This window comes from Malaclemys terrapin, chromosome 3 (assembly GCF_027887155.1).
Source record: "Malaclemys terrapin pileata isolate rMalTer1 chromosome 3, rMalTer1.hap1, whole genome shotgun sequence".
Classification (NCBI taxonomy): domain Eukaryota; kingdom Metazoa; phylum Chordata; order Testudines; family Emydidae; genus Malaclemys; species Malaclemys terrapin.
Window position 1 is genome coordinate 141,703,164 of NC_071507.1, and position 27,965 is coordinate 141,731,128.

At 41.4% G+C, this 27,965-nt stretch overlaps 2 protein-coding genes across 2 annotated transcripts in view; one reads left to right on the plus strand and one right to left on the minus strand.

The window, feature by feature from the left end:
- RARS2 (arginyl-tRNA synthetase 2, mitochondrial) overlaps nucleotides 1-5,195 on the plus strand; it is a 70,607-nt gene extending 65,412 nt beyond the window's left edge. Inside the window, exon 21 of the mRNA XM_054021412.1 lies at nucleotides 5,113-5,195. The gene's annotated coding sequence lies outside the window, so the exon portion shown is untranslated. The remainder of the gene's footprint in view (nucleotides 1-5,112) is intronic.
- Nucleotides 1-26,316, minus strand: SLC35A1 (solute carrier family 35 member A1). The gene is made up of 8 exons (XM_054021413.1): nucleotides 26,187-26,316; nucleotides 21,682-21,859; nucleotides 17,151-17,310; nucleotides 15,017-15,169; nucleotides 10,331-10,397; nucleotides 2,897-3,073; nucleotides 2,404-2,538; nucleotides 1-533 (listed from the first exon to the last, which is right to left on the minus strand). Exons 1-8 carry the CDS (start codon nucleotides 26,200-26,202, stop codon nucleotides 400-402), a joined length of 1,020 nt encoding a protein of 339 aa, XP_053877388.1. The 5' UTR covers nucleotides 26,203-26,316; the 3' UTR covers nucleotides 1-399.
- Nucleotides 26,317-27,965: the final 1,649 nt, after the last annotated feature.

Below are 27,965 nucleotides of genomic sequence, written 5' to 3' on the forward strand. Positions count from 1 at the left end.
TTTGGCAATGAGACATCCTTTAATAGAGCTTCTGAAGCCTTTGAGCATTTCTGCCCATAAATGGCACAATACAGTCTTTCAAATATACAGCCAGAGAGAATGTCCCTCTTTTATATACAACAGAAGGTTCAATTCCTTCGTTCTTCATTCCTGGTAGATGGGCTCCTCGCAGTCCAACATGAAAGGAACATGCCTTTCATGAACTAGCTTCTTCAGGAGCTTGGCAAAAATGGAGAATGTATCATCCAATGAAAACCATTCACTTCCTTACAGAATTAACTGCTGCTTTTATTCTGTCCAAATTAAGTCTTTCCATGACTAGTTTAAGGCCAATTAAAAACAGGTTTTTTTCCCCCAAGTCTTTCCTTTGCAGTGTCTCTTGTTGTTTTATTGCAAACATCACATATGAATAAGTTTCTCTCTCGAACTCACTGTCTCTAGCGATGGCTGGATTTTTGTGGTGTCTTGTCGAGGTAATCCATACAGGTATATAGAAATACAAACAAGGAGAGCACCGAGAGCAAAGGTTACAGCTGGAAGGAAACAAGACATTGTTTAAACACTCAGCTCCAAATGAAAACAAAAAGATAAAACTTTCGTAGGGGAGACAACTGAGAAAGTTACACTCTACTATTCCAACATCCTCCTTAATTACAACTCTAAGGGAGACGTGAGCAGTCATCCTAATAATTTGTAGAATTAGTATCATGTTTTGACAGTGAAAATTGGTCATTTACCAGCCCCCAAAACGTCATAGCATTTCAGTCAATCATAGTGTGAAGGTCAGAGGAGAAAGTCCGAAACAGACATCCTACAGTTCTGTATTTGTTCTTCCTTAATGACTGCTGGATTCTACTCCTTCAATGCAGTCAAACCAAACTCATGGTTGGCCTCTAATCAAAAAATATTCTGTAACTGGAATTGTAATCTAATAGAGTGTTAGCACATTTTGCTTTTTCAAATCTATACTGATTTTTGAGTACTATTAGTAAAGCTGAGGTTCTGTCACAGAAGTTAGATCAGCCAGTGCATTTTCTAGTGTTTTGTCCAGTCTAGTTTTAAAAATGACAGTCAAGCGTCCACCACTCATCCTGGGGCACTGTTCCACAGCCCATTAGAGCTAACTCTTGGGAAGCTTTTCACTTTATGCAAAGTTCCCTTGCAAGTTTCACCTCATTAAGTCATACCACCCCTCACATTGTGAAGTTCTTCCACCATTGCCCTCTGCCTCTTCCTGCTGGGCAAATGTCATGTTAGACAGAATTCTGACTGCAGTGAAGGATGCAGTGTAGTTGGAGCTGTGTTGGTCACAGGACATTAGAGAGAAAAGGTGGGTGAGGATCGTATCTTTCATTGGACCAGCTTCTGTTGGTGAGAGAGAAGTTTTCGAGCCATACAGAGCTGACCTGAAGAAGAGCTCTGTGTAGCTCGAAAGCTTGTCTCTCTCACCAACAGAAGCTCATCCAATAAAAGATATTACCTTGTCTCTGCAGTGAAGGATATAAGATATGTCCTTAAACCACTACGCTGGGGTTTGCCTGATGCACACATGCTGGTCATGGCACTGTGTAAACAGGAGGGTAACAGTTATTACAGCACTCTATAGAACAACTACTGTGGACTTGGCATTGCTATTTAAACTGCAGCAAGGGAGGTCTAGGTTGGACATTAGGAAAAAGTTCCTAACTGTCAGGGTGGTTAAACACTGGAATAAATTGCCTAGGGAGGTTGTGGAATCTCCATCTCTGGAGATATTTAAGAGTAGGTTAGATAAATGTCTATCAGGGATGGTCTAGACAGTATTTGGTCCTGCCATGCGGGCAGGGGACTGGACTCGATGACCTCTCGAGGTCCCTTCCAGTCCTAGAGAATCTATGAATCTATGAATTTCATAAATAATTGAGACATTAACTTAGGACTGGCTCAGAGTTAGAGAACGCTGCATGAAAATATTGTAGCAGTTCCTTTATTAGCTACTGTCAGCAACTCAGAACATCTGCCAGAGATACAGGAATACTAATTTTTCCATTAGCCACAGGATCGGAAACTGACACAACGGAGCGACTTAAAATGAAAGAGTTCCAGCCTCTGGTGAATATGAAAATGAAAGGTTTTGATATTCAGCCTGTTTCAGTAGCAAGTGGGGGATGGGAGGGCACATCTGAATCCCCTCCAAGAACACAACGCATAGTATTCCTGGGACTCGTAGGACGGTAGTATCCAGCAAATATGATGCTACAACACAGCTTGAGCTGTCACTAGCCAATGTCAGTCCCAAAAATTACATGCCAAGGTAAAAAAGACAAAGAAGAAAACCCCACAGTAGACTGTAGAGTATTACAACATGCACTGTAACCAGCCTACTCAGGAGGATGAAACAAACATTAGCCAAAAGCAACTTACTGATCTGTAAACCAAACAGCATCACCGATGCAACAGTAGAAAGAACAATGGCTGCTGCTGCAGAAAATCCTTTCATAATGTTGTCTGTGTATTTAACAACAACAGAAGTGTAGAGGCCTCCAACACTGGCAAGCACTGGGAAGCAAATAAGACATTCTTAGTATTAAAATCTTGGTGTAAAAATAATTTGTTTAGCTCTGTAATGGTGTATAGATTGTTTGTACTATGATCTGATCTTGCTAACCTGTAATTTTAAAAACCACACACAGCAAAATAGATAGTCTAACTGGCATCTAGCAGAAAGGACATGACTAGAATTATTATGGATGTTCTATTCATTAATTAATGTTGTGCTGAAAAAGCAGTTCTTTGATTTTATAAGGAAATTTAAATGTTTCCTCTCCAAACTCACTCTCTTAAGGGCTCCTGGTCTTGACTGAATTTGAGTGTTTTGAATCAACATGACAGGGCACCAGAATTGAAAGATACTTACAGATGACAAACCCGACATAATATGTGTAGCCATAGAAAAATCCTTTCTCGAGAACTTGAGCTCCTTCTGACAAGTAAACGCCAACTAAAGTCACCACAATACCAGACAAGTACATCTGAATGTTCCTCACCCACAGGGAAGTATCTGAACTCTTTAATACCTTTTCAAAATAGACTCCTGAAAAGAGAGAATTCAATAAAGGTGAAGGCAAAAATCACTCAAAGGTTTGTAGCTATACAGAGGTTTAAGGCCTGAAGGGATCATTATGTCATCTTCTAGATAACCACCTGTCTATCACGAACCATTACATTTCATCTATTATCAGTATATTGATCCCAGTAACTTGCTTGGCTAAAAGCATATCTTCAGAAAGGCATCCAGTCTTGATTTGATGACATCAAGAAATGGAGAATCTACCACTTCCCTGGGTTTTTTGTTTCAACAGCTAATCACCCTTACTGAAAAAAAAAAAAAGTGTGTCCCAATTCTAATTTGAATTTGTCGGGCCTTAGCTTCTAGCCATTGGTTCTTGTTCTGCCTTTCCCTGCTCGATTTAAGACCCCTTTAGTACCCACTATTGTCTCCCCGTGAAGGCACTTACAAACTGTAATCAAGTCACCTCAATCTTCTTTCAGCTAAGGTAAACAGATTGAGACACTTAACGAGCTCACCATAAAGCATTTACTCCAGCCCTTGAATAATTGTTGTGGCTCTCTTCTGCACCCTCTCCATTACTGAACATCCTTTTTAAAATGTAGACCCCAAAATTGTACTCCAGTGCTGTATACAGAGGTAAAAATCACCTCACTACTCCCGTTTGTAGTGGATACAACTATCACACTGGGAGCTTGTGTTGAGTTACCTGTCCACTATGACCCCTAAATCTTTTTCAGTGCCGCTGCTTTCCAGCATACAGTCCCCTATTCTGTAGGTCTGGCCTGCATTCCTCGATCCTAGATCTATAATTTGCATTTGGCTGTATTCAAGTGCATTTTGTTTTAGTGGGCCCAGTTTACCAAGCAATCCAGATCACGCTGTGTGACTGCCCAGTCCTCATCATTTACCACTACCCCAATCTTTATTATCTGCAATTTTTTTAATTACTTCCAGACCACTGCTGAAAATGTTGAATAGCATCCCTGCAGAATCCCCCTAGAAACACCCCAATTCAATGATGAGCCCCATTGACAACTACTTTGAAGTATGTTAGCCAGGTCTTAATCCCTTTAACTTGTGCTTTGATATTGTATAATGCTACTTTTTGAATGAGAATGTTGAGTGGTTCTAACAATTTTGTAAGGCATTTGATTTAGTATTACATCTATGCAGTTACCTTTATTCCACCAAACTGGTAACCTCATCAATAAATTAAATCCGTTTGACAAGATCAGTTTTCCATAAACCATGTTAACTGGCATCCTTTAATTCTTTATTAACTTAATCCCCTATCAGCTTTCCCATAATTATGACTAGGGTTGATGGCAGGCTAACCAGCCTATGTTCACCCCACATGCCCTTTTTTGAATACTGGCACAACGGAACTCTTCCAGTCTTGTGCAATTTCCTTTGTATTCCAAGATTTATTGAAAATTATTATCAGTGGGCTGGAGAGCTCCTCAACCAACTTGTTCAAGACTCTTGGGTGCAAGTTATCCAGGTCTGCTCATTTTAAAATGCTTATCCCTAGTACACCTCTATCCCAATATAACGCTGTCCTCGGGAGCCAAAAAATCTTACCGCGTTATAGCTGAAGCCGCGTTATATCAACTTGCTTTGATCCCCCGGAGCACGCAGCCGCCCGCCCGCCCACCCCGGGAGTGCTGCTTTACCGCGTTATATCCGAATTCGTATTATATCGGGTCGTGTTATATCGCGGTAGAGGGGTAGTTGTCATCTAACATGCTCCTTAGTTACTAATAGTTTAGAAAGTATTTCATCATCCATGATACGAGTACATTATCCTACTGCTTTCCAAATACAGAACAGAAATATTTATTGAACACTTGTGCTTTTGCTGCGTTAACAATTTTAGCATCTTCACCTAGTAATGGGCTATACTATTGTTAAGATTTCCTTTACTCATGATATAGTGGACAAAATTTGTTATTGTCCTTACAGCCATGGATTTTTCTGTGTTTAGCTTTCCATATCAATTTTCTTCTAACTTATCCTGACTGCTCTCTTTCCCATTTGTTATATATTGTCTTTATTCCTAGTTGCTGCCTTCACATTACCACTGAACCAGGATGGGATGGGTAAATGAAGAGAACTGGGAAGAGGATGAAGTGCTTGTATAACAGAAATTAGGGGCAGAACTTTCACCAGCGCTAGACACCTACAACGCCACCTGAAGTCAATGGGACCTAGAGCTGTTTAGCTTCTCTGAAAATCAGGGCCACAGTATTAGTTTACTGATGAAGAATATAATTAGTGTTTAAGACCATCAGAATTTAAAAAAATACAAAAAATATAGCAAGTATGTATGAGACATACAGAGGCTACAGAGCAGATTTATAACTGCATATGTGCAAATACAAAACATTAAACAAGAAAATTGGACATCATTGCAGAGCTGTATTCTGTAAGAGCAGAGCAAAAAAACCAGTCTGTGATTGATATAGTAGTTGTTAAAGTCACAGTGGTCTCATTGTTCTGCTTTCCGCCCACTGAGACATAATTCATTGCAGCCAGTTGGAAAACTAAGTCTGACTCATTTTTTAATCAACTGCTCAACAAGTTGCTTTCAATGTCAACATGACCCATAAATGTTACCATCTCGGAAGAACACAACTGTCTGAGGCTGCTTTCCAGACCAATGATGTAATACTTGAGATTTAGTACAAAACATCTGAATGCACACAAAAAGCACAAACCAACTGGGCAATATTGCTGGGTGTGATGAAGTGGATAGCACTCAGGAGAAGCTATTCTTGATATAGATCGGAATTCTTAAAAGGTATTCTGTCAATTTGGACATTGGACAAAACCATTCTTATAGGCCCACTGGATCCCCAGCTGCTATTATCACAATAGCATTAGTTTCCAATAAAGCTTTTTTCCATCTTCATATGGCTAGGAGATTCCACCTGTTTTTCAGATGTGGCCTTTGCTAGACAAGCGCAATGCACTCTATATGGTCAGCCCTGAAACTGAAGCTAATGCAAAATGTATCAGCTAGCTCATTAAGTGGTTATTTTCACTGGCAGTACTTGACACCAATGCACTGGGATCTACAGTGACTGTATATTGGTTTCTGAGTGGAACTTAGTGTTGTTTTGAACTTTTCAAGCCCAAAATGGCTTTAGATCTGCCCATATCTTTCCCTATGCTACACTGCAATAATTGTGGTCGGGGAGGTACCTCATCCTGGTGCCCTCTTGCTACAGAAGAGAGGGGTCCTCAACTCAACCTCCCCCATTCTGGTCCTAAATGGTTTGAATTTGTTGACCTTCAGGGTAGGCTGCCACAGCCCACCTATTTACACAGGCTGCTGGGGAGGGAACGGCATGGCACGGTAATGGCTGGAGTAGGTGGGGAAGGGGATGCTGGCTGGGCTTGATTAAAGCATTTTGGTTTCAAGCTGAGGAACAGCTGCTGAATTTATTTTTTATTTGTATTTTTAACCCTTTGGAGAAGGCTGCTAGAGCCCTAGATAGGCACTTTGGGGGTCTGTATTATAAATGAGGCTGCTTTTGCTAAGATCTTTTTTCAAAAGGATTTTGTTTTCTATGACTATAAGAATAAGCACATGTGACAACCAGAGGAGCCTCACAGGAAGCTTCATGTGGTGAGAACTAGAAGTGGTTGGAAGTGATAACTCTTGGTTCGTGACCAATTACACTGGTCTACAATTTTTGAGAAGTCGTCTGCTTCAGAGATAAAATGTGCTATTTATTATGTATTTTGATGTGCTGAATTCAAATATGACAAAACAACTGATTGGCTACTGTTTCTAAGATATTTAAGTTTTTACATTTTATGTCTATGTATATTGTGTAGATAAGAGTTTTAATCATAAATTGTAAACCTAGGTCTTTTCATGTGTTTATGGTTGCTTTACATGATATTTCACCTGTCCTGTTTATGTAACGCTTTAAAAATCAGCAAAAGGGTTATATAAATAAAATGTATTATGAAACAAAAGGCAAAAAACTATTATGTACATAGTTTAGTCCTATTCAGTGTCTACTCAGCGCTTCTTGGCTTGTCTCTTGTATTCATTAAATGGAGCATCTCTTGTCACTGTCCAGCAATAGTCTGCAAGCATTGATGGGCTCCATTTGCCCTGATAGCGTTTCTCCATTGTTGCAATGTCCTGGTGAAATCACTCGCCGTGCTTGTCGCTCACTGTTCCCCAGTTCGGTGGAAAAAAATCTAGATGAGAGTGCAAAAAATGTATCTTTAGTGACATGTTGCAACCAAGGCTTTTGTATGCCTTGAGGAGGTTTTCCACCAACAACCTGTAGTTGTCTGCCTTGTTGTTTCCGAGAACATTTATTGCCACTAACTGGAAGGCTTTCCATGCTGTCTTTTCCTTGCCACGCAGTGCATGGTCAAATGCATCATCTCGAAGAAGTTCACGAATCTGAGGACCAACAAAGACACCTTCCTTTATCTTAGCTTCATTTAACCTTGGAAATTTTCTACAGAGGTACTTGAAAGCTGCTTGTGTTTTGTCAATGGCCTTGACAAAGTTCTTCATCAGACCCAGCTTGATGTGTAAGGGTGGTAACAAAATCTTCCTTGATTCAACAAGTGGTGGATGCTGAACACTTTTCCTCCCACGCTCCAATGACTGTCGGCCAATCTTTCTTGATGTAGTGGGAATCTCTTGCACGACTATCCCATTCACAGAGAAAACAGCAGTATTTTGTGTATCCAATCTGCAGACCAAGCAAGAGGGCAACAACCTTCAAATCGCCACAAAGCTGCCACTGATGTTGGTCATAGTTTATGCACCTCAAAAGTTGTTTCATGTTGTCATAGGTTTCGTTCATATGGACTGCATGACCAACTGGAATTGATGGCAAAACATTGCCATTATGCAGTAAAACAGCTTTAAGACTCGTCTTCAATGAATCAATGAACAGTCTCAACTCATCTGGATCGTGAACGATGTTGAGGGCTGCCATCACACCATCGATGTTGTTGCAGGCTACAAGATCACCTTCCATGAAGAAGAATGGGACAAGATCCTTTTGACGGTCATGGAACATAGAAACCCTAACATCACCTGCCAGGAGATTCCACTGCTGTAGTCTGGAGCCCAACAGCTCTGCCTTACTCTTGGGTAGTTCCAAATCCCTGACAAGGTCATTCAGTTCACCTTGTGTTATGAGGTGTGGTTCAGAGAAGGAGGATGGGAGAAAATGTGGGTCCTGTGACATTGATGGTTCAGGACCAGAAGTTTCATCCTCTTCCTCGTCTGACTCAAGTGAGAATGATTCTGGTGCATCAGGAACCGGCAGTCCTTCTCCGTGGGGTACTGGGCGTATAGCTGATGGAATGTTTGGATAATGCACAGTCCACTTTTTCTTCTTTGACACATCTTTCCCAACTGGAGGCACCATGCAGAAGTAACAATTGCTGGTATGATCCGTTGGCCCTCTCCAAATCATTGGCACTGCAAAAGGCATAGATTTCCTTTTCCTGTTCAACCACTGGCGAAGATTTGTTGCACAAGTGTTGCAGCATATGTGTAGGGCCCACCTCTTGTCCTGATCTCCAATTTTGCAGCCAAAATAAAGGTGATAGGCTTTCTTAACCATAGTGGTTATACTGCGCTTTTGTGATGCAAAAGTCACTTCACCACAAACATAGCAGAAGTTATCTGCACTGTTCACACAAGTATGAGGCATCTCTGCTCACTTTGGCTAAACAGAAGTGTGTCCCTTTGCAGAATCAAACACTGACAAATCAGAGAGCACGACACTGTATGATTTCTAGAGCTGATATAGGGCAATTTGTTCAGCAGAGTGATGTAAGCTTCGTTATGATTGCATCATCCATGCCTTCGAGGAATAACATGATGCAATTCATATCATGTATGACGCAATACCAGCTTCAGATTGCATCACTCATTGTTTTGCCTAAAAAGCAAGTACTGTCCAAACCCAGTCATAGATTTATTCATAGATCCAGTCAAAGATGTATTTTAGTCATTTCTGGTTTAAATTGAGATCCCTTCCCTTTATAATTCACTTATCCTCCGCCATTCCCAAGTCAAGGGTCGTATATACTGACCCAATAGCATATCTTGAAAACTAGAGCCAATCAACAATTTTAAGCATCATTTTCGTTCTCAGTGACCCAGAATTAGTAAAGTTTGACTACATTTATTTCAGAAGCATTTTGGCTGTAGAGCAGTGTTATTCAACTGAAAAAAAAAAAAAAACCAACAAAAAACAAAAAAACCCTAGTATGATTTGCAACAAATGACTCCACCAGCTGGAAGTTTACAGCCAGGAAAGCGTTCCTCCTGAACCCTGTAAACAACTTTTTTAATTCTTATGCACTAGAAAACACAACTGCAATTATCCTTTAACCGCAGCTCACTTGTTCCCAGTTCTCTGGCTCCTGCAGTGATAAAAGGATAAAAGGCAGCAAGAAGAAAAGACTATTTTTATAGAATTTCTCCTATGTTTCCTGCTTCTCCTCTGACCATCTAAAATTACACCTGATCCTTCTGCATCACATTGACTTTCAACTGCACCCACAGGACTAGGGAAGGGCTTATTCCAGAGGCGGAACCAGCACAGATATTGAAATGAGTTCCATTCCACACCTGGAAGAATGTGTGTCTTCTTTTCTAAATCGTAAGGGAGCTTTCACACCAAAGCAAACTTGGAAAAGGAGTTTTTATTTAAAAAACTGTACTAAGCAAGTCACTTTCTAGTTGTCCTTTAGTATGACTGTAGATATTTATATTTGAAGAAAGGCTCTTCCTCTCACAGGTCCGCCCGCCTTTCCTGTCTAAGCCAGCCTTGAACTCAAAACCATGGGTTTGTAACATCACTATATTTTACAATTTAAATATTGTGATGTCACAAATCCAGTGTTACAACCACAGGAAATAGAAGGAATATGTGTGATGAAGTCCTTGCTTAACTCTCAAACAGCCTTGTAAATCAACAAGTACACCTCTACCCAGATATAATGCTGTCCTCGGGAGCAAAAAATCTTACCGCGTTATAGGTGAAACCGTGTTATATCGAACTTGCTTTGATCTCCCAGAGTGCGCAGACCCGCCCCCCCCCAGAGCGCTGCTTTACCGCGTTATATCCGAATTCGTGTTATATCGGGTCGCATTACATCAGGGTAGAGGTGTATAGTTAAATTAAGTAATATAAGAGATAGTGAGATGTTTTAGTTTGCCCCATGATGAAAGGTCCTGGGCTGTTCTTTTAAAACACACTGCATACAGAAATGTTTTACCTGCAAATCCTGAACATAATACAGCAACAGCTATAGCGCCAAACCCTAACCATGGATTCTGCTCCATCTGCAACATGAATCATAAACAAAACAGGTAGTAGGTTAGTTGTATCACTAGAGCAATTTACAGTAATTATTTCCAGAAGCCAATTTGTTAAGAACACCACATATTAGCATTTTATTACTACATGAAAATGTGTTAGGTTAGTTACAGTGAGTTACACTTACAGTAAGTAACCGTTTCTTAGCCAGAGCTGCCCTACAGCTTAGCTAGCTCTATTCACCGATGCTTCACTATGGCGTTTGATTTGGCAAGTATATTTTACTAACCTTAGAAGTAATGAGACACACAAGTCAAATTACAAAGGCAAACCACCAGCCCTATCTCTCAGCTTTTCTGTCACATGAAGTTTCTTTATTTCCTCTAATCTTGTAAACTTTTTACACTCAGAGTTCATCTGCAGATCTTAAAGTACTTTACAGATTAACCCTTAACTCCCTTGTGAGGAAGCATTAGTAGTATGCCGATTGTCATTATATTTTAGTTTACTAGAATGGTTATGGCTAGTCTTTTAATTTGCACGCCTACAGGAAGGCACTTAAGTGACCTTTTCAGAGGGACAGAGCACCTACAGCGATCACGGTAAAGGAAGGCACTTTATCTGCCTAAAGTATGGATTTGGGTACCTAACATTAAGCACACAACTTTAAAGATGCTGGCTTAAGTGACTTGCTCATGGTCACACAAGACGAGACACCAGTAGAACTAAGAATGAAATGCAGCTCTCTGGAAGCAGTTTAGTGGATAGAGCACTGGACTAGGACTAAAGAGACATGTGTTCTAGTCCCAGCTCTGCCACTGGCCTGCTAGGTAACTGGGCAAGTCACTTCACCTCTCTGTGCCTCGGTTTCCCCATCTGTAAAATGGGGATGATACTTACCTCCATTTGTAAAGTGCTATGTAAAAGCCAATTATTATTACTGATTCCCAGTTCTTTGATCCAACTGCTAGCGTACACTCAACACCAATTACTGAAAAAAGTGAATTGCTGCAATATTATCTATACTGTTGAATTTACTATAGTGGTAATTTATGCTACTTGTGGCAATCACTTCTCTTCCCAAAAGTACAGGATGTGGCAGAGTAACAAGCCTGTTTGAATCAGTGTGAGGTTATTCACCTTGTGCAGTAACTGAGGTTCTTCAAGATGTGTCCCCCCATGGGTGCCCCACTCCAGGTGATGGGTCCCTGTGCCTTTGCTCGGATAATTTTGCAGCACTGCTCATACGGGACGTGCATGCACAGTGCCTGCTTCGCATGATGTTGGTGCTTCATCTAGCGCATGCGCGACACAGACTCCTCAGTTCCTTCTCTACCACAGAGTCTGCTTTAAACTCCAAAGTAGAGGGGAGGAGGGTGGGTAGTGGAGCACCCACAGGGGAACACATCTCGAAGAACCTCAGTTACTGCACAAGGTGAGCAACCTTCTCTTCTTTGAGAGAGATGTCCCTGTGAGTGCACCACTCCAGCTGACTGTAGAGCAGTGACCTCCTCGGATGGCAGGGGCTTCAGAGTTGGTAGAATAATTGCTGATAATACCGCTCAGCCCAGCCGAGTTTTCGCCCTAGGGCCTTGCGTGATTGCATAATGTTTGGCAAAGGTGTGTTCGGAGGCCCAAGTGGCGGCTTTGCATATGTCTATAAGTGGAACATTGTTTAGGAATGCTACTAATGCTGATATAGATCTAGCAGAGTGCGTCTTGATCCCCGTGGAAGGTTGTGTGCCTTTTAATTGATAGCACAAGTGAATGCATCCAGATATCCATTTAGAGAGTCTCTACATGGATATGGAAATACCCTTAGAGAGTTCCGGTTTGGTTTGGTTTGGTTAGTGCTCTAATGTCTAGGGTGTGCATCATAGCTTTGAACGCATTCTCGTGTGGTTTAGGAAAGAAAGTTGGAAGCTGTATAGCTTGATTAATGTGGAAGGACTTTGGGGAGAAATTTAGGATGGGTGCGTAATGTGACTTTATCTTTAAAAAAGGTCATGTATGGTGGATCTGCCATGAGCGCCCTGATTTCTCCCACACATCTAGCTGATCTGATTGCTATTAGGAATGCCACTTTCATGGATAGGTGCAGTAGGGAGCAGTTTGCTAAGGGTTCGAACAGTTTCTGAGTGAGGGCCGGTAAGACCAAGTTTAAGTCCCAAGGTTGTGTGGATGGTCTCTCATCCGGATAGATGGTTTGGATGCCCCTGAGGAATCGCTTGGTGATTGGGTGAGCAAAGATTGTAGTGTCATCGGTGAAAGGCGTTTTGGTGAAAGGCAGTGATAGCCACAAGGTGTACCTTTATTGAGCTGATGGAGAGATCGGATGTCCGTAAAATATCTGTTAGCTCATGCTGAGTTTCCGACACTTCCTCCAGGGCAATTTTGAGCTCATTGGCCACTCTTTTGAGTAAGTCTTGGATGTGGGTAAAGTCATAATAGCCTCATCCGGTGAGGAAGATGAATTGTTCTTGCTGGCGAGGTGTCGGGGGCAGTGTCCTCTTCCTACTCTGCCATGGGTTCATCCCCTGTCTTGGTCACTACAGTCTCTGAAGGTGGAGGTGGGGATCTGGCATCTTCCCTACATGGGCTGTGGCGCCTGCTGTAGTATCATTTGTAAGACCCCCCAGGGATTCCAATATGGCCAATGACCAGGATAGGGCATGGGTGGTGCCATGCATGGGTGGCCATACCACGGTGGCATGTTGTGACCATATGAGGGTCATGGTCACAGGGTCCAGTAGCCACAGGTGTCCTGATTGGGGAGGAATGGTGAGGGGAGAATACCCCTTCAACCTCCTCATCTTCATCGCTCAAGAACTGCGACGCTATCAAAGATAAATATTGGCGTAGTACCGCTGGCCCCGGTGAGACATCAGTGCCTAGGAGAGGGGACTCCGGAGTCCAGGAGACCAACAAATTCTTGTGGTGCCAAGAGCCTCGGTGCCAGAGGGCAAGGTGCCGACTGCATCGGGGGTACGGTGTGCTGAGCCGATGCAGTTTGTTTGGGCACCATTGCGCTAGCAGCATTGGGTTGTGGCATGATGATAGGAGTGGTTGCCGGTGCTGTCTCCTTTGGAGCTGCCGACGGTGCTGTGGTGGAGGCAGGCAGCTTAGAGCTGTTAGCTTGGCACCAGTGCGCTGGGTTCCGCCGGTGGCCACCATGCAGACGGTACTGGAGGTGCCTGGAGTATGCCTGGCGGTGCAGCCGGCACCAATGAGAGTGATTTGGTTGGCGACTGTTTTGCGTTCGTCTGCTCTCTATCAGGTGAAGAGGATGGCCGGAGGGGTTTTTTTTTGCAGGTTTTTTGGCCTTCGGGGACCTTGGTGGTGAGGAGACTGGTGACTTATGATAGGAAGACAGTTCCTGCCCCGTGTCAGAGGCTGGTCTTAATGACTTCTCCATCAAGATGAGTTTAAGTCTCAGGTCTCTATCTCTTCATGTCCTAACCTTCAGTTTGTTACAGTGGGCACATTTCTGAGGAATGTGAGTTTCCCCCAGTCAACGGACGCATTGAGTATGTCCATCTGACACAGGCATCTCCTCTCTGCATGTTGTGCATCTTTTAAATCCTGTCAAGTATCAGAGGGGTAGCCGTGTTAGTCTGAATCTGTAAAAAGCAATAGAGGGTCCTGTGGCACCTTTGAGACTAACAAAGTTAGTCTCAAAGGTGCCACAGGACCCTCTGTTGCTTTTAAATCCTGGTGAACCATGCATCTTCCTAATCTAATAGTAACTGTACTAAAGGATGGAAAAATAAAACTTCTTTTTTTTAAATAGGAGACGTAACTAATAACTGAAACTTAACTTGTCTAAACTATCCTAAGTCACTAGTTTATCTAAACTTATCTATTTGAAACGAAGGTTTTCAATGGGATTGCTCCATCACAGGCCGGGGACAGTTGAGAAGGACTGAGGAGTCCGGGTAGCGCGTGGGCTAGCTGAAGCACCAACATCACACAAGCCAAGTATCGCACATGTGTGACCCATGCGGACACTGCTGCAAAACTCTCAGAACAAAGGCGCAGGGATGCACCGTCAGCTGGAGTGGAGCATCCACAGGGACATCTCTCGAAGAAGAAAGCAGTGGTCCCCAAAATTTCTCTCTCTTGTGCTCCCCCTTGCCCTTGTTCATCCCCCAATCCACCCGCAGGCCATGGTTGGGAGCCAGGGCTGGGAACAGGGCCACGGTCAGGGCCAGGGGCCGAGGCTGGGACAGGAGTGGTTCTGGGGCCGCAGCCAGCCGGAAGCTAGGGCCAACGCTGGGGCCGCAACTGGGGGCGGGGCGACGGCTGTAGTCCGGGGCGGGGCTGGGTGCATAGCTGCAGCCAGGAGCTGGGTGTGGAGCCACAGTTGGGAGCCAGGGACGGAGCAGAGCTGGGGCAGAACAGGGCTGGGTGGCCACCACGCCCCTCCCCCAAACATTCTTCCGCACCCCCCTACGAGGGCGCTCTCCATAGTTTGGGGACCACTGAATTTGAACTAGACAATCAAACTAACATTTTACATAGTGAAATTATTACAAATATTCCATAGTCACCATACAGCGAGTGAAATAGGCAGGTGGAGAAGCTCTAGGCAGCCTGCTGTTTCTGCTGAAGTGTCCAGAGAAGGTATCCAAGTGATAAGGCTTACCTGTACTTTTGTAACCTGAGCAGGTTTCCACTGAACAAGTGTGACTCCACCACACAACATAAAGACTGAGAACCACTGCAATTTACTGAGGGAACGGTTTAACATTAAGACCGTACATAAGGCTGTGCATGGGATCTTCAACTGATATGTCACCTAAAAAAGGGAAAATGGCAAATAGCATATGGTTACATGAACGCCATCAAAACCACAACCGATAGAATACTGAACTCCACTATAAACTGACATCAGCATATAGTATTTCATACTCAGAGATATTAATTCCCTGCCTCATTCTGGCCTAAATTTCATTTGCAATTACAACCATGTGCATCTGGAATGACTCCATGGCAGTTAATGGGTTTACTTTTTATTTACACTGGTGTAACAGCATAACTTGGCTTTTAGTGCTCAGGCTGGATAGTGTACCGTGAGTGAGGCAGAGGTGCATTCATGCAATAGTGAGAAAAAAAAGTCAAAGAATTTTACTTTTATAGAGGGGAGGGATAGCTCAGTGGTTTGAGCATTGGTCTGCTAAACCCAGGGTTGTGAGATCAATCCTTGAGGGGGCCTCTTAGGGATCTGGGGCAAAATCAGTACTTGGTCCTGCTAGTGAAGGCAGGGGGCTGGACTCGATGACCTTTCAAGGTCCCTTCCAGTTCTAGGAGATAGGATATCTCAATTTAGTTATTTACTACAGTGATTTTTTTGAAATGTGGGTTAATAGCTTGCAATTGTACTGTGTGCTACCTCCCTCTTCACCTCTGTTTTAATAAGTTATTTAAACATAAATACTGCACCCCTTCTTCATTCACTTCACATCATCCAATTTAGGCATCGAAAGAGGCTAGGAACCTGTAGAAACAACAGTATGTTTTTGTGTAATTAAAGTACATTAACATATGCACAAAGAGATAAGCTTAAAATTGGTATTTCCTGACTTTCAAGTACTTTACTTTGCAACCTTTGCATTTTCTTACTGTATTTTCATATCGAATATTAGTGATGTGCATATTTGTCTTATGGGTCAGAGCTATGGTTGATTATGAAGATCATATGGTGAATTTTTACATATCAATATTGTGATTAACACATGGTAAGGATAGTAGAATATTTTATACGAGTTATTTCAAAATATTTTAATTTTTAAGTTTTTGGATGGGGGTTATTTCTGTTCTTATGTAATTTGCATAAGAGTTATATTAATAAATGGAGTTATTTTAACAATAAGACAGGTTTGTGAGGGGAATTCACTTACAACAAAGGTTTAGTCTCATTCCCTCCACTATTAAATCTAAATACATGGTTTCAAAGTTTAATAGTAACAAACATAATTAGGGTTATACTTTTCAACTTAAACTACACATGAATTATTCCCTTCTATAAAGGTTCTTATAACACCCTCATCATCCCAGTATTTAAGCACCTTCCACCAATGTGCTAAGTGACATAGCACTGAACAAAACTTGGTTCTAACTGAACACAAAAACATAGAAGATGGCAAGACTGTTTTAGGGACTTACCAAAATTCATGCCTTATTCATATGCACTGTGAATTACAGATTGTATTACTTGATGTGATGAGCTCCAGATTTCACTTCTTACTTGCATTTAGCAAGTGTGTGGTAATCAGCTTTTTAAAGTGTGGCTACACACAATGCCACATGATGCCAATAATAAATCACTGTTTACAAGAGATGGCATTTCCCCCACTCCCCCCCATTACTAATGCAACCACCAATTTTCACATAAATGTGTAAATCTCTGTTCAGTAAACCTACAAAGATTCCTGTCATTGCATTTTCTTACATCACATACCAGGCCCCCCATCCTCTTATTTAAATACCTCCTAAAAACTTGTCCTTTCTTCAAGACACTCAATCATAAGAAAAAAAAAATAGATTTCCTGGTGAAAGATAAATACAGCATCTCCTGCCTCTGGGCCTCCCAGTGCATTTTGTCTTTCGGTGTCTGTCCTGTTGTGCATCTTTTAATGAGCACTTTTCAGGGCTTGAATAATAATAATTAAAAAATTCGAAGGTGTTACAAGGCATTAAAGCAGACAAAACTACAACCTAAAAATGAGTAAAAATAGGGATTCTGTGTTTTGGTTCCCAACCATAATAATGCCAGTTACCTGGTAGACTGCTGCATCCAAATTGCTAAGAGCCAAGAAAGCCATGTTGTTTTGGACCGCATACACCACAGATGGAACACTTAATTTTAGCAATTCCTTAGGGCTGCCTAATACATTTTCTCTTAAAGATGTCATCAACCTACCCAGGCTTCCAGTTTCTCTGCAAAATAAAAGGTTTTGGCACAACGATATTTGATGACTCATTTACAGTAAGATGCCTGAACAGAGTTCTTTGGAAGGTCTTTAAAAACATGCTTTTAATAAACAGTTGGGATCTTCGATTAATTAAAAAAATTACACTGAAAATCAATTTGGTTCCCTGCAAGTACAAACCATTAAGGGCCAGGAGCAGATTTTCGAATGATAAAGGTCAGACGCATTAACACATGAATTCTCAGCAACAGGTTGGCCCTACAGAGAGTTTCAATAACATTAGTTGCTCAACCCATTGTTTAGAATGTGAAGTATTCACACAGAAAGACAAAGAGTTACTCTTTCTTGCTATTAATATTGGACTCATCTCAAATTTCTTTTGTGATTTTCCAAATCCCCTGCAGCCTCTGGGTGAGATTCTGGGTTGTGCCTTTAAGAGGTTCAGCACAGAACTCTCAGCCCAGGGGAAGGAGGGGCTACTGTGGCTTTAACGTACCCTTGCACTCTTCTGATTCTGAGTTGTCCCACTTCTGGTGTAACTTACAAAGTGAATTAAGATAAACCAAATTAAGGCCACTTTAATTCTGAATAAAAGTGTCCACACGGGGTTTAGTGCTGTTTAATTAATCTGCTTTAAATTTACATTTAAATTAATTCAGATTAACCTTCCTAGACAAGCCCTTAATCAGACCTGTAGAGCACCTCTTCCCTCCTGTACCTGTACTCTGCCTCTCCAAATACTACTATAGGCAAGCAGTGTTCTAGGCAGAGCTGTGGTGCCAAAGGCACAGAAATGGATGCGGCAGCTCAGCTCAACGCAGCAAGTTTATACTGTGGCACAAAACATTACACAAGCATCTAATGTAATAGGAGGTTTCTTGGTATTATTCCTCAAACAGCACAGCACATTGCCTGGCACTGTATGATCCAGACCAGGAAGAGGATTTCTGTTTCAAAAGAATTATCTACGTTAACTATACTCTATTTATAGTAAAGTTTAACTGTTACAATAAATGTGGAAAAATACCACAAAAGCCTGACCTTTAATACGATGGTATCCCGCAATATATCACACATTTTGTTTGTTAAAGGCAGGCTGTTAAATAAGTAAAAAAAAAAATGGATAGAACTGCACCTACCTTTGTTCAATTCTAATACAGTACTGTACTATTACAAAATAATGTACTTAAGCATGAATGATCAGGTCCAAAGGATAGTATATTGCTTGGCTGGTCACTCAAAGTTAAATTATAGCAGTAATATGATGAACCAAAATTAGACAGTGGTTGTATTTCAGCAAAGTTACTGATGTAAATGATTAAACAAATCATCCCACTTAAAGGCAGGATCTCTTGTGAGTACCAACCACTTCACTACAGGGAAAAAAAAAAATTGCAGTTTGCTTTATAATTTAGGAGAAATCTTACCCCTCCCTCCCCCCAAATGACCTCACATGCCAGGATTTTGTGTTAAGAGGAAGGGAGCACAACATACATTATAGCTGACCATACTTTCTTTCATAGTTAGAAGACAGTTCAGTTTTCTTTAGCTGACTCCATTTAGTTCTGTTTCATTGGATAGGTGTTTTCTAGTTTATATACATGCAGCCAGAAGCTGAAATAGTTACTATTTATACACAGAAAAAAATAAACTCAACTGAAATACTGGATAAGTGTAATGGACAGACTACTGAAACGTAATTAACAACTTAACAAGACACATGCCAAACTGACATTTTGCTTATTACGTTTCCCCTTTCCTCCATCTGTTCCATCCAGATTGTATTAAAGAGTAGGAATTTCTCTTAATCTTAGTGTGAGGTGCCTGAGAAATTTTTCGTGATGGGGGAGTATGGCAGCAGGAGCCTGGTGGTTAAACAACAGAGTTTTTGTGTACTTCTGACATTTGGCATGGAATTTCAGTAATGAAAAATAAATGATGCCCCTTTAAACACCACTCCTACTCTCGTTTTGGAGAACAGGAGCAATTGTTTTGATTATTCACAATCAATATTTGATTATATTTGAATATTACGGCCTCAGATATGCAGCCCTTCTGTGAGACTTCTTATTTGAGTTGGGCAGGAGAAAATAAAAAAACAAAAATATTCTGAAGTAGACGTTGTAATTTAAAGTTAAATTAGACAATGCGGGCACACCTAGATAGATTTAAACCCACAAAAAGTGTAAAAATTAAAGGTTAATAAAGAAACTTCATCCTTCACTCACAATACTGGCACAAGGAGTACAAAGATCTCACAACAGATCTTAATCACACATTCTCATATGTGCCTTGGTTTTGCAGTAAGTGCTTTAACTCTAATTCAACATCCTCGATGCTTTTGTATATTTAACTTGGAAACTTATTCTGTGTTTTTTCATGGGACTGGATATGTGAGAGATATAAATGATAATCAAGCTTGCAATATGTATGTATTTACTTGTTCAAAATATGTAATCCCAAATAAAACTAGAATGCAAGTCAGTTTGGTTTTTTGAGTCCCCACTCTAAGAAGCTATAAGCCATGTGGGAATCTGAACAAATTACTAATTCAGAATTTAGTGGCCAGGAGTACGCCAGGTTCATTTTATTCCCATAATTATAGGCACAGTAAATAATTACACAGCTTAAACTATAAGTAGTCTCCACTTCAAAAGGCAGTCATTTATTCAAAGCTTAAAATAACATTTGATACTTGAACATACAATGCCGAAAATGTAAACAGTAGAGAACGACAGCAAATGTACTTAATTACATAAATTTGATTTTGGAACAGAACCCTGGTTTATCTTATTTGGTGTCCTGTACTTTAACAGTGATCAGCACTGGCTGCTTCAGACAAAGGCACAAAATGCACACCTTGCACCAAGGCAGCAGATTGCTTTCTGAATCCATCAGGTGATCAGGTGATACACTGAAGCATCAGCATTAATAAACATTATACATTTTAATTCAAGCTAGTATTACTGCAGATACTACACACGTTTATTAAAAAAAAATAAACTTTTGCTGGATCTTTTAAATTAACAGACACTGAAATGTAAGCAAATCTCAGTTATCTTGAGATAACACTGAATTTATATACCAGCTGCGTTTCTTTTGCACACTAAAGAGGTTGGAAAGATTTGGGGGCTGTGGTGGTAATCAGCTGAACATGAACCCCTAATGTGACACTGTGGCGAAAAGAGCTAATGCGATCCTGGGATGCATTAACAGGAATCTCAAGGAGTAAAGGGGTTATTTTATCTCTGTATTTGGCACTGGTGCGACTGCTGCTTGAATACTGTACCTGGTTCTGGTGCCCACAATTCAAGAACAATGTTGATAAATTGGAGAAGGTTCAGAGAAGAGCCACAAGAATGATTAAAGGATTAGAAAACATGCCTTATAGTCATAGACTCAAGAAGCTCAATCTATTTAATTTAACAAAGAGAATGTTAAGGGGTGATTTGATTACAATCTACATGGGGAATAAATATTTAATAATGGGACTCTTCAATCTAGCAGAGAAAAATATAACACAATCCACTGGCTAGAAGTTGACACTAGACAAATTTATAATGGAAATAAGGTGTAAATTTTTAACAGTGAAAGTAATTAACCACTGGAACAAATTCCCCAGGGTAATGGTGGATTCTCCATCACTCATGATTTTTAAATCAAGATTAAATATTTTTGTAAAAGCTATGCTCTAGGAATTATTTTCGGAAAGTTCTGTGGCCTGTGTTATGCGGGAGGTCAGATTAGATGAACATCAGGGTCTCTTTTGAGCTTGGAACCTAGATGTTACAGGAAGAAGGGAAGAAACTGCAGTGACAGACCACCTCCCCTACACACTCAGCTTTTTTGTACCTGGCGCTGATCTGAAGGTTAGACTGCAGAGGCTCTTAAAATTCCCATAATCCTTCAGTGTGGATTTAACCGTTACATCTTTCACCCCTAGTAGAAATATTAAGATTTTTGTGGAATTACTCTGAAGAATGTTATTAGTGGGAATACTAGATTTTTACACATACACACTTCTGGAAAAAGCCACGCCCTCATCTATGCTGAACTCTGATGACTCAGTATTTTGCATCTAATCCATTTTGAACCTACTCCAAAGCACATAAATTTAAAAAAATGCAAATGGACACACCTGCACATTGTGAGGTTTACAGAAGTGATTTAGAAAAAAGTTCACAAGCTCTGACATGTTTTAAACTGATCCTTTCACGGCATTATTTTACAATGTTTCTCCTGCCCAGCTTCACAAGTAAGGCATATAAAAAGAGAACTAGCTGAGACTCTCAAGTCCGTGTGTGTGTAAACGTATCTGCATGTGTGTGTGAAGACGAGTGAGAATGCAGTTCCAGTAGTGGTTAGCACTCATACTTACTTGGCCAAAATACCCACACTTAGGAATAACTTGATAACTTCTGTGATGCACACAGCTGTGGTTGCAAAGTAGAGTTCTGTTTCTGCTATTCTCGTGTATCGTAAAGCTACAGTGTACGTTGCGGCCACCAGGGTCATCACCGTCAAGCAGTACAATTTAAACAGTAAACTGACATTCTCTGAAAGAAAAAATATAACTCCGTAAGGAACATGAAACAGACAAAGAGCAACATGCTAGTATACTTACAGCAACTCAGTATGTTCCTCATTCTAAACTAAGAACACAACCAAGCATTGTAAAGCAGTAGCGCAGTCTCAAGTGCATTGTAGTAGAACACAGTAGTTCCACTACAATTCCATTGCAGTAGCTAAGAATTCTAAATTGGAACCTCAAAGATTCTGTCTGAGAAAGGAATGTCAAGCTATGTTTGATTTCAAGGGGGTTCCTTTACCAAAGAACGCCACTGCTCTAAAAAGAGTATAATCATACATTGGTACTTACCTATGCAGTAATCTATATTTCACTTTTATCTTCTTGTCTCTATAACTTGTGCATGACCACTTGCTGTGAGCTATAACTAATTCTCTGCATACTGAGGAGAAAGTTGACCAGACTCTCAGAGTAGCAACAGTAAAAGGCTCTGCACAAAGTGGCACGTTTAAGATGTACTAAAAATTGAGATGGGAGCGGAAAAGAAGAGAAGAGAAAATAAATAACAGACAATAGGATCAAGTTTAGGGATGCTATTACACAAACAAGGAAATCACATTCAGTGTCATTGTGTCTTTCGTTATGAGAGCTATCCTGCATTTTGGCCATGTTCCTGACCTCATCCTGCCACACTGGCAATTGGTCCTATAGTGTAGTTAGTGTCTACCAAGGAAAGCTTTCTATATTACTCTTGGCACCCACGCTGTGGTGCATGTGGCAACCCCCACAGCAGAGCCTTGGCTGCTTCTGCCTGCCAATAAATACTTGCTTCTACTCATTTACCTAGCACCGTGGATACTATTTTCTGCAGAAGCTCAAGATTCTGATTTGGCTAGAACAAGGGACACAATGGTAGTCAGACACAAAGCAAAAAGCATGTCTTCTGAACTCATTTATATTCTTGCCTACTCCAGTAATTTATTTCATATACTAGAAGGTCTGTACAGTCTCACAGGAGTAATTCGTAAAGTCAGGTGCATAGGAAAAAAAAAGTCAAAACTGGGGTCTTTTGTTTCTGTACACTGTGTTGTAGTGTACTATGTTGCTGTTTGTACATGTTGCCCAGTTTGTGCACAGAGCTGCCCCGAGGTGAAGGCATGGACCACCTCTTTGTTACCCCACATAACCATTATTCCCACCTTCTCTGTTCAACTGTCACATTCTCGCCACCACAAAATCTTTGTACTACAGCATTGCATCTGGTTCTCACGAGGTCCACTGATGATTGAACCTGATGATATTTTGAACAAAAACAGCTCTAATTCATGCTTGTAGCTGTTTCAATGACTTCACACTTACTCTACGGATGTTCTAGGCTTTAGAGTGACACACGGACAGAGTGACAATCCTGGAATCTTAGTATATAGATGTACTATTTACTTCCTGTCCCATTACTATAGTGATGGAACCCCTCCTTTTGTACTATCACCAGAACAGTATATGAGAGGGTTGGGAAAGAAGCTTCCATTTATAACTGACTTTCCTGGATTGATCCTATTGTCTGTTATTTATAACAAGAGGGATTTGTAAATTAACTCCCATGCAGGCTGGTCAAACAGGTTCCTGAGCTACACACAGAATGGCTTTTCTATTTTAAACATTATTTGGCGACAGCATGGAGAGAGAGTTTTAAATTTTTAAATCCAAAGGATATGCCTTACCGGATTAAAACAGTTTTAAAATATGTCAAATTTTGGATCTAAACTCCTAACTGTATCCCTTACATATGAAGTACATGCAAAGTCCTGTGTTTATACTACATTGTAATAATGCAGCACACAACTCTAAAAATATAAATTCTAAAGCTGTCTGATCAAACAAGCCAATACTAATTCTTTTCTAATGGTTATTATAAAGATGTGAGACAGCACTTTGTTAGTTGTAAAAAGTGATGTTACACATGCAGTTCAATTCTGGCAGTGAAGAGGATCAGGTCCTACTACTAATTCTGAAGAAGTTTCAACTCCGTGAAACTGACAGATTGATTTCACTGCCCTCATGTAGTAAGAGCAGGGATGAATTTGACCCAGGCTCAGCCTCTCCAGTTGAAAAAGAGGTTTTTTTTGTGTTTTATGCTCCTCACATTTCCTTATGCAGACACAGCATTATTGTTTGCAGTACTCTTCCAGTCTCTCTATGGTAGACCAAGAAAGCTTTTTGAGAGAAGGGGCGGAGGAGCAAATGACCTTTCCATGATCCTGGAATTTCCTGTTAGAATGTACTAACAGTAATAGCTCACTGCAACCAAAGTAGTGTTGGAAAGACTTTTTAAACTGTATATGTGAATTATAACTGACAACATTAAAACATAAAAATTAGGAAGAGTAAGGTTTTGAATCATATAAAAACAAATGGTTTTGGTTTTCCAACACAGTACGTCAATACTGAAGGTTTAAGAGAAAATTTCCTCCTGTACTCTCTTTCTGATCATTTTTACAATTTCTGTGGCAGCATTATTTCTCCTTTCTGCCATTTTGGTTTGATTTGATTCAAATCTCTGTTTAGTTAAAAGAATTTCTCAAGTAGTATTTTAATGCCATATTTTGCATGGCACCTTTGAAAAGTCCAGAATCTAAAACTGTCCAGTGGTTCAGAAATGGCTCTAGCACTCTTAGCCATTGCATTAACACATCATCTAGTAATGTTTTACAACTAGATTTGCCATATTTTCTCAGGTTGAGTGATATCTTATTCTGCAAGTGTAATGCCAACAGACCCCAGTTGTCGTCGGGCAGAACCAAACCAGGGACTTCTAGAGCTAAAGACCAACTGGCTGTTAGCCGAGGCTGTAGAGGCGAGCAGACTCATTTAATCTCTCTTTTTAAGTGGTCTCAGTGCCACTAGATGGGACAGAACACCACACCCAGAAGGTGTGTGGGTTACATACTTCCCCAAGCTGAGGAAGCGCATCCCAAGCTTCAGAGTCTTCCCAGTTGAAATCCCGGAGGAGCCCCAACTTGTAACACCAACAGACCCCAGTCTGTCAGAGTTACACAAATAGTCCTGCTCATTGTATTAAGATACTGTTCAACACAAGCATGGCAGAATCTGGCCCATAACATAATGATACTGACCTCCTCTGTAAAGTGCTTTGAGATCTACTGATGAAATACACTATAAAAGAGTTACATATTATTACTAATAAATAAAACATTCTGTAATACCTCTCTGCAGGTTTCTGAAATGTGGTAAGTTGTAATGGAGGACACAGTGCATATATGTAGGTATCCTGGCTGACAAACTTTAGTAAAATTGCATTGTGCACTCTACAGCTTCTAGATTTTAATTTGCTTCCATTATTTTGAAAAAATGTAGTTTGATTTATACAAATTTATTGTTCTCTGTTAATTACTGAATGAGTGTTCTATGTTCACTGCAAGTGAACGGATAATAATAATGATCTGATTAATCCTGCATTTCAGTTTGTTTGTTTTAAGGGAGTGATGCCTTTTATTGTATAACATATTTCTACAAGGTAAACTCACACATCCCGCTGCTGCAATCATGTAAATTAACTATATCCTTGGAGAGATAAAAACTCATATGCTTCCCTATGCAATTTCAAAGAGCACTATCAACTGGCTTTAGGACCAACATTTAGATTTTGCAACAACCATCTGATTTACAAGGTACAAACAGAAAGTTTCCATGACAATATTAGAGTTTTATTGAAAACATGCAAGTGCCCAGGACCAAAATGAGAAATCAACCAGTTTAGTTTCATTGTCTACATTGAAAAATGCCAAACAACTACAACAACCCAAGTATGAAAAGTACATTTGAAAATGTTTACTATTCGAAGGCTGTCAGTAAATAAAATAAAGTGTTAGTTTTAAGTCAATAACGGCCCTTTATATCTGTGTCCCCCCATTAACCCTCATCCGACACCCATAGCTTTCTCCTTCCCCCCATAACGCCCTGGCCTCCACCCCTTTGTCCCCCATTCTCCCCCCTTGCCCGCCCCATCCCTCATTAACTTGTCTCCCTGGCGCCCCCACAGCCCGAACCAGCCCATTAACCCCTTCGCCTTCCCCTGCCCCGCATAACCTGACCCATTCCAGCCCGCCCAACCCCCCCCCTCCCCACACACACACTGCCGGCCCCCCGCCATTAATCCCGCAGCCAGGCCCTTCATGCGCCTGCACCGAGTCGGGGGGGGGAGGGGTGCCCAGTCGCGACCCCCGCCCCAATAATTAGCCGCGCCCGCGGCAGCCCCTCCGGGACGGGCAGCTCCCACTCCTGCGGGGGCGGCCCCGGATCTGTCCCATCCTCCTCCCCCGTTCCGAGTCTCTCACCTTTCGGAGGCGCCATCGTGTCCGCAGCTTAAACTGGCGAAATTGTGCGACCCGAGCCGGGAACCGGGCGCCACCCCCTCCGCTCCTCCCAGGTACCATAGAGAGCGGCGAGGGTCGGCATGAGCAGCCCGTTCAACTGCGTCACCATAGAGCCCGAGGCCTGTCTGCGCTTCGTGTCCCTGTTCCCCGTAGCTTTGCGCGGCCGAGGCTCTCTGGGCCCGTCAGTTCGCCCCGCCCCACGCCCGGGTCGTGTTTCCATAGCAATGCTGGGCTCTGCTCCATAACGCGCCAAAGCCGTGCAGCGCAGCGCATGTTCAGGGTCATCATCTGAGGCAGATGCCCCAGCAGAAGGCTGATTTTCTTTTCTGGTGGTTCCGGTTCTGTAGTTTCCACATCCGAGCGTTGCTCTTTTAAAACTTCTGAAAGCATGTTCCACACCTCGTCCTGATCAGATTTTGGAAGGCACTTCAGATTCTTAATTCTTGGGTTGAGTGCTGTAGCTATCTTTAGAAATCTCACATTGGTACCTTCTTTATGTTTTGTCAAATTTGCAGTGAAAGTGTTCTTAAAATGAACGTGTTCTGGGTCATCATCCGAGACTGCTGTAACATGAAATATATGGCAGAATGTGGGTAAAACAGAGCAGGGGACATACAGTTCTCCCCCACGGAGTTCAATCACAAATCCAATTAATGCTTTTTTTTTTTTTTTTTTTTTTTTTTAAGAGCATCATCAGCATGGAAGCATGTCCTCTGGAATAGTGGCCGAAGCATGAAGGGGCATAAGAATGATTAGCATACCTGGCATGTAAATACCGTGCAATGCAAGCTACAAAAGTGCCATGCAAACTCCTGTTCTCACTTCAAGGTAACATTGTAAATAAGAAGCAGGCAGTATTATGTCCTGTAAATGTAAACAAACTTGTTTGTCTTAGCTTTTGGCTGACCAAGAAATAGAGCCTACAAGTCCACTCAGTCCTAAAGTTTTACATTGTTTCTGAGTGCAGTTATGTAACAAAAAAAATCTACATTTGTAAGTTGCACTTTCATGCTAAAGAGAATGACAACAGTATTTGTATGAGGTGACTTGAAAAATACCATTTCTTTATCATTTTACAGTGTAAAAATTTGTATTAAAAATAATAATATAAAGTGAGCACTGTACACTTTGTATTCTGTGTTGTAATTTAAATTAATACATTTGAAAATGTAGAAAAACATCCAAAATATTTAATACATTTCAATGTGGAACAGCTGACTGCGGCGGGCAGGAGGTGCTGGGAGGGAGGGAGAAGAGTTGATCGGTGGGGCCGCCAGTGGGCAGGTGGCTGCTGGGGGTGCTAAGCACCCACTAATTTTTTAGTCGACCCCATGCTCCCAGAGTTCAAACTCATTGCATGAGTTCATATGCAAGTCTCCTCTTAATGGGGGTGGGGAGGGACAAGAATGCAAAGTCTTTGTTCTTTGATGTTTCACAATGGCTTATTTGGTGGACAGGACTAACACCTTCTGTAAAAAGCCAGCATTTTACATTAGTTAATGCTGCTTTCCTGTTTTGTGATTTACACAGTTACAGTGGGTTACAATGCAAACACTCAGTATAATATAAAATGGAATTGTAGTGAGTCGGTGTGGCTCCCCTCCTGTCCAGAAGAGGGAGCCCACGTGCCGGCACCAGAGTGGGTGGGACCACCACCGCCTGTCCCCGCCCCCCGGAAGTCAAGGGGCGGGACAGGAAGTATAAAGGCCGGCCGCCAGAGCTCAGTTGGGTCTCAGCCAC

What these genes read in the sequence shown, in the direction of transcription:
- SLC35A1 (XM_054021413.1), bottom strand. An exon ending in AGTGTGGGTATTTTGGCCAA is followed by an intron (nt 17,311 to 21,681) that starts GTAAGTATGAGT and finishes TTTATTTTGCAG; the next exon opens with AGAAACTGGAAGCCTGGGTA. An exon ending in TGGATGCAGCAGTCTACCAG is followed by an intron (nt 15,170 to 17,150) that starts GTAACTGGCATT and finishes TCCCTTTTTTAG; the next exon opens with GTGACATATCAGTTGAAGAT.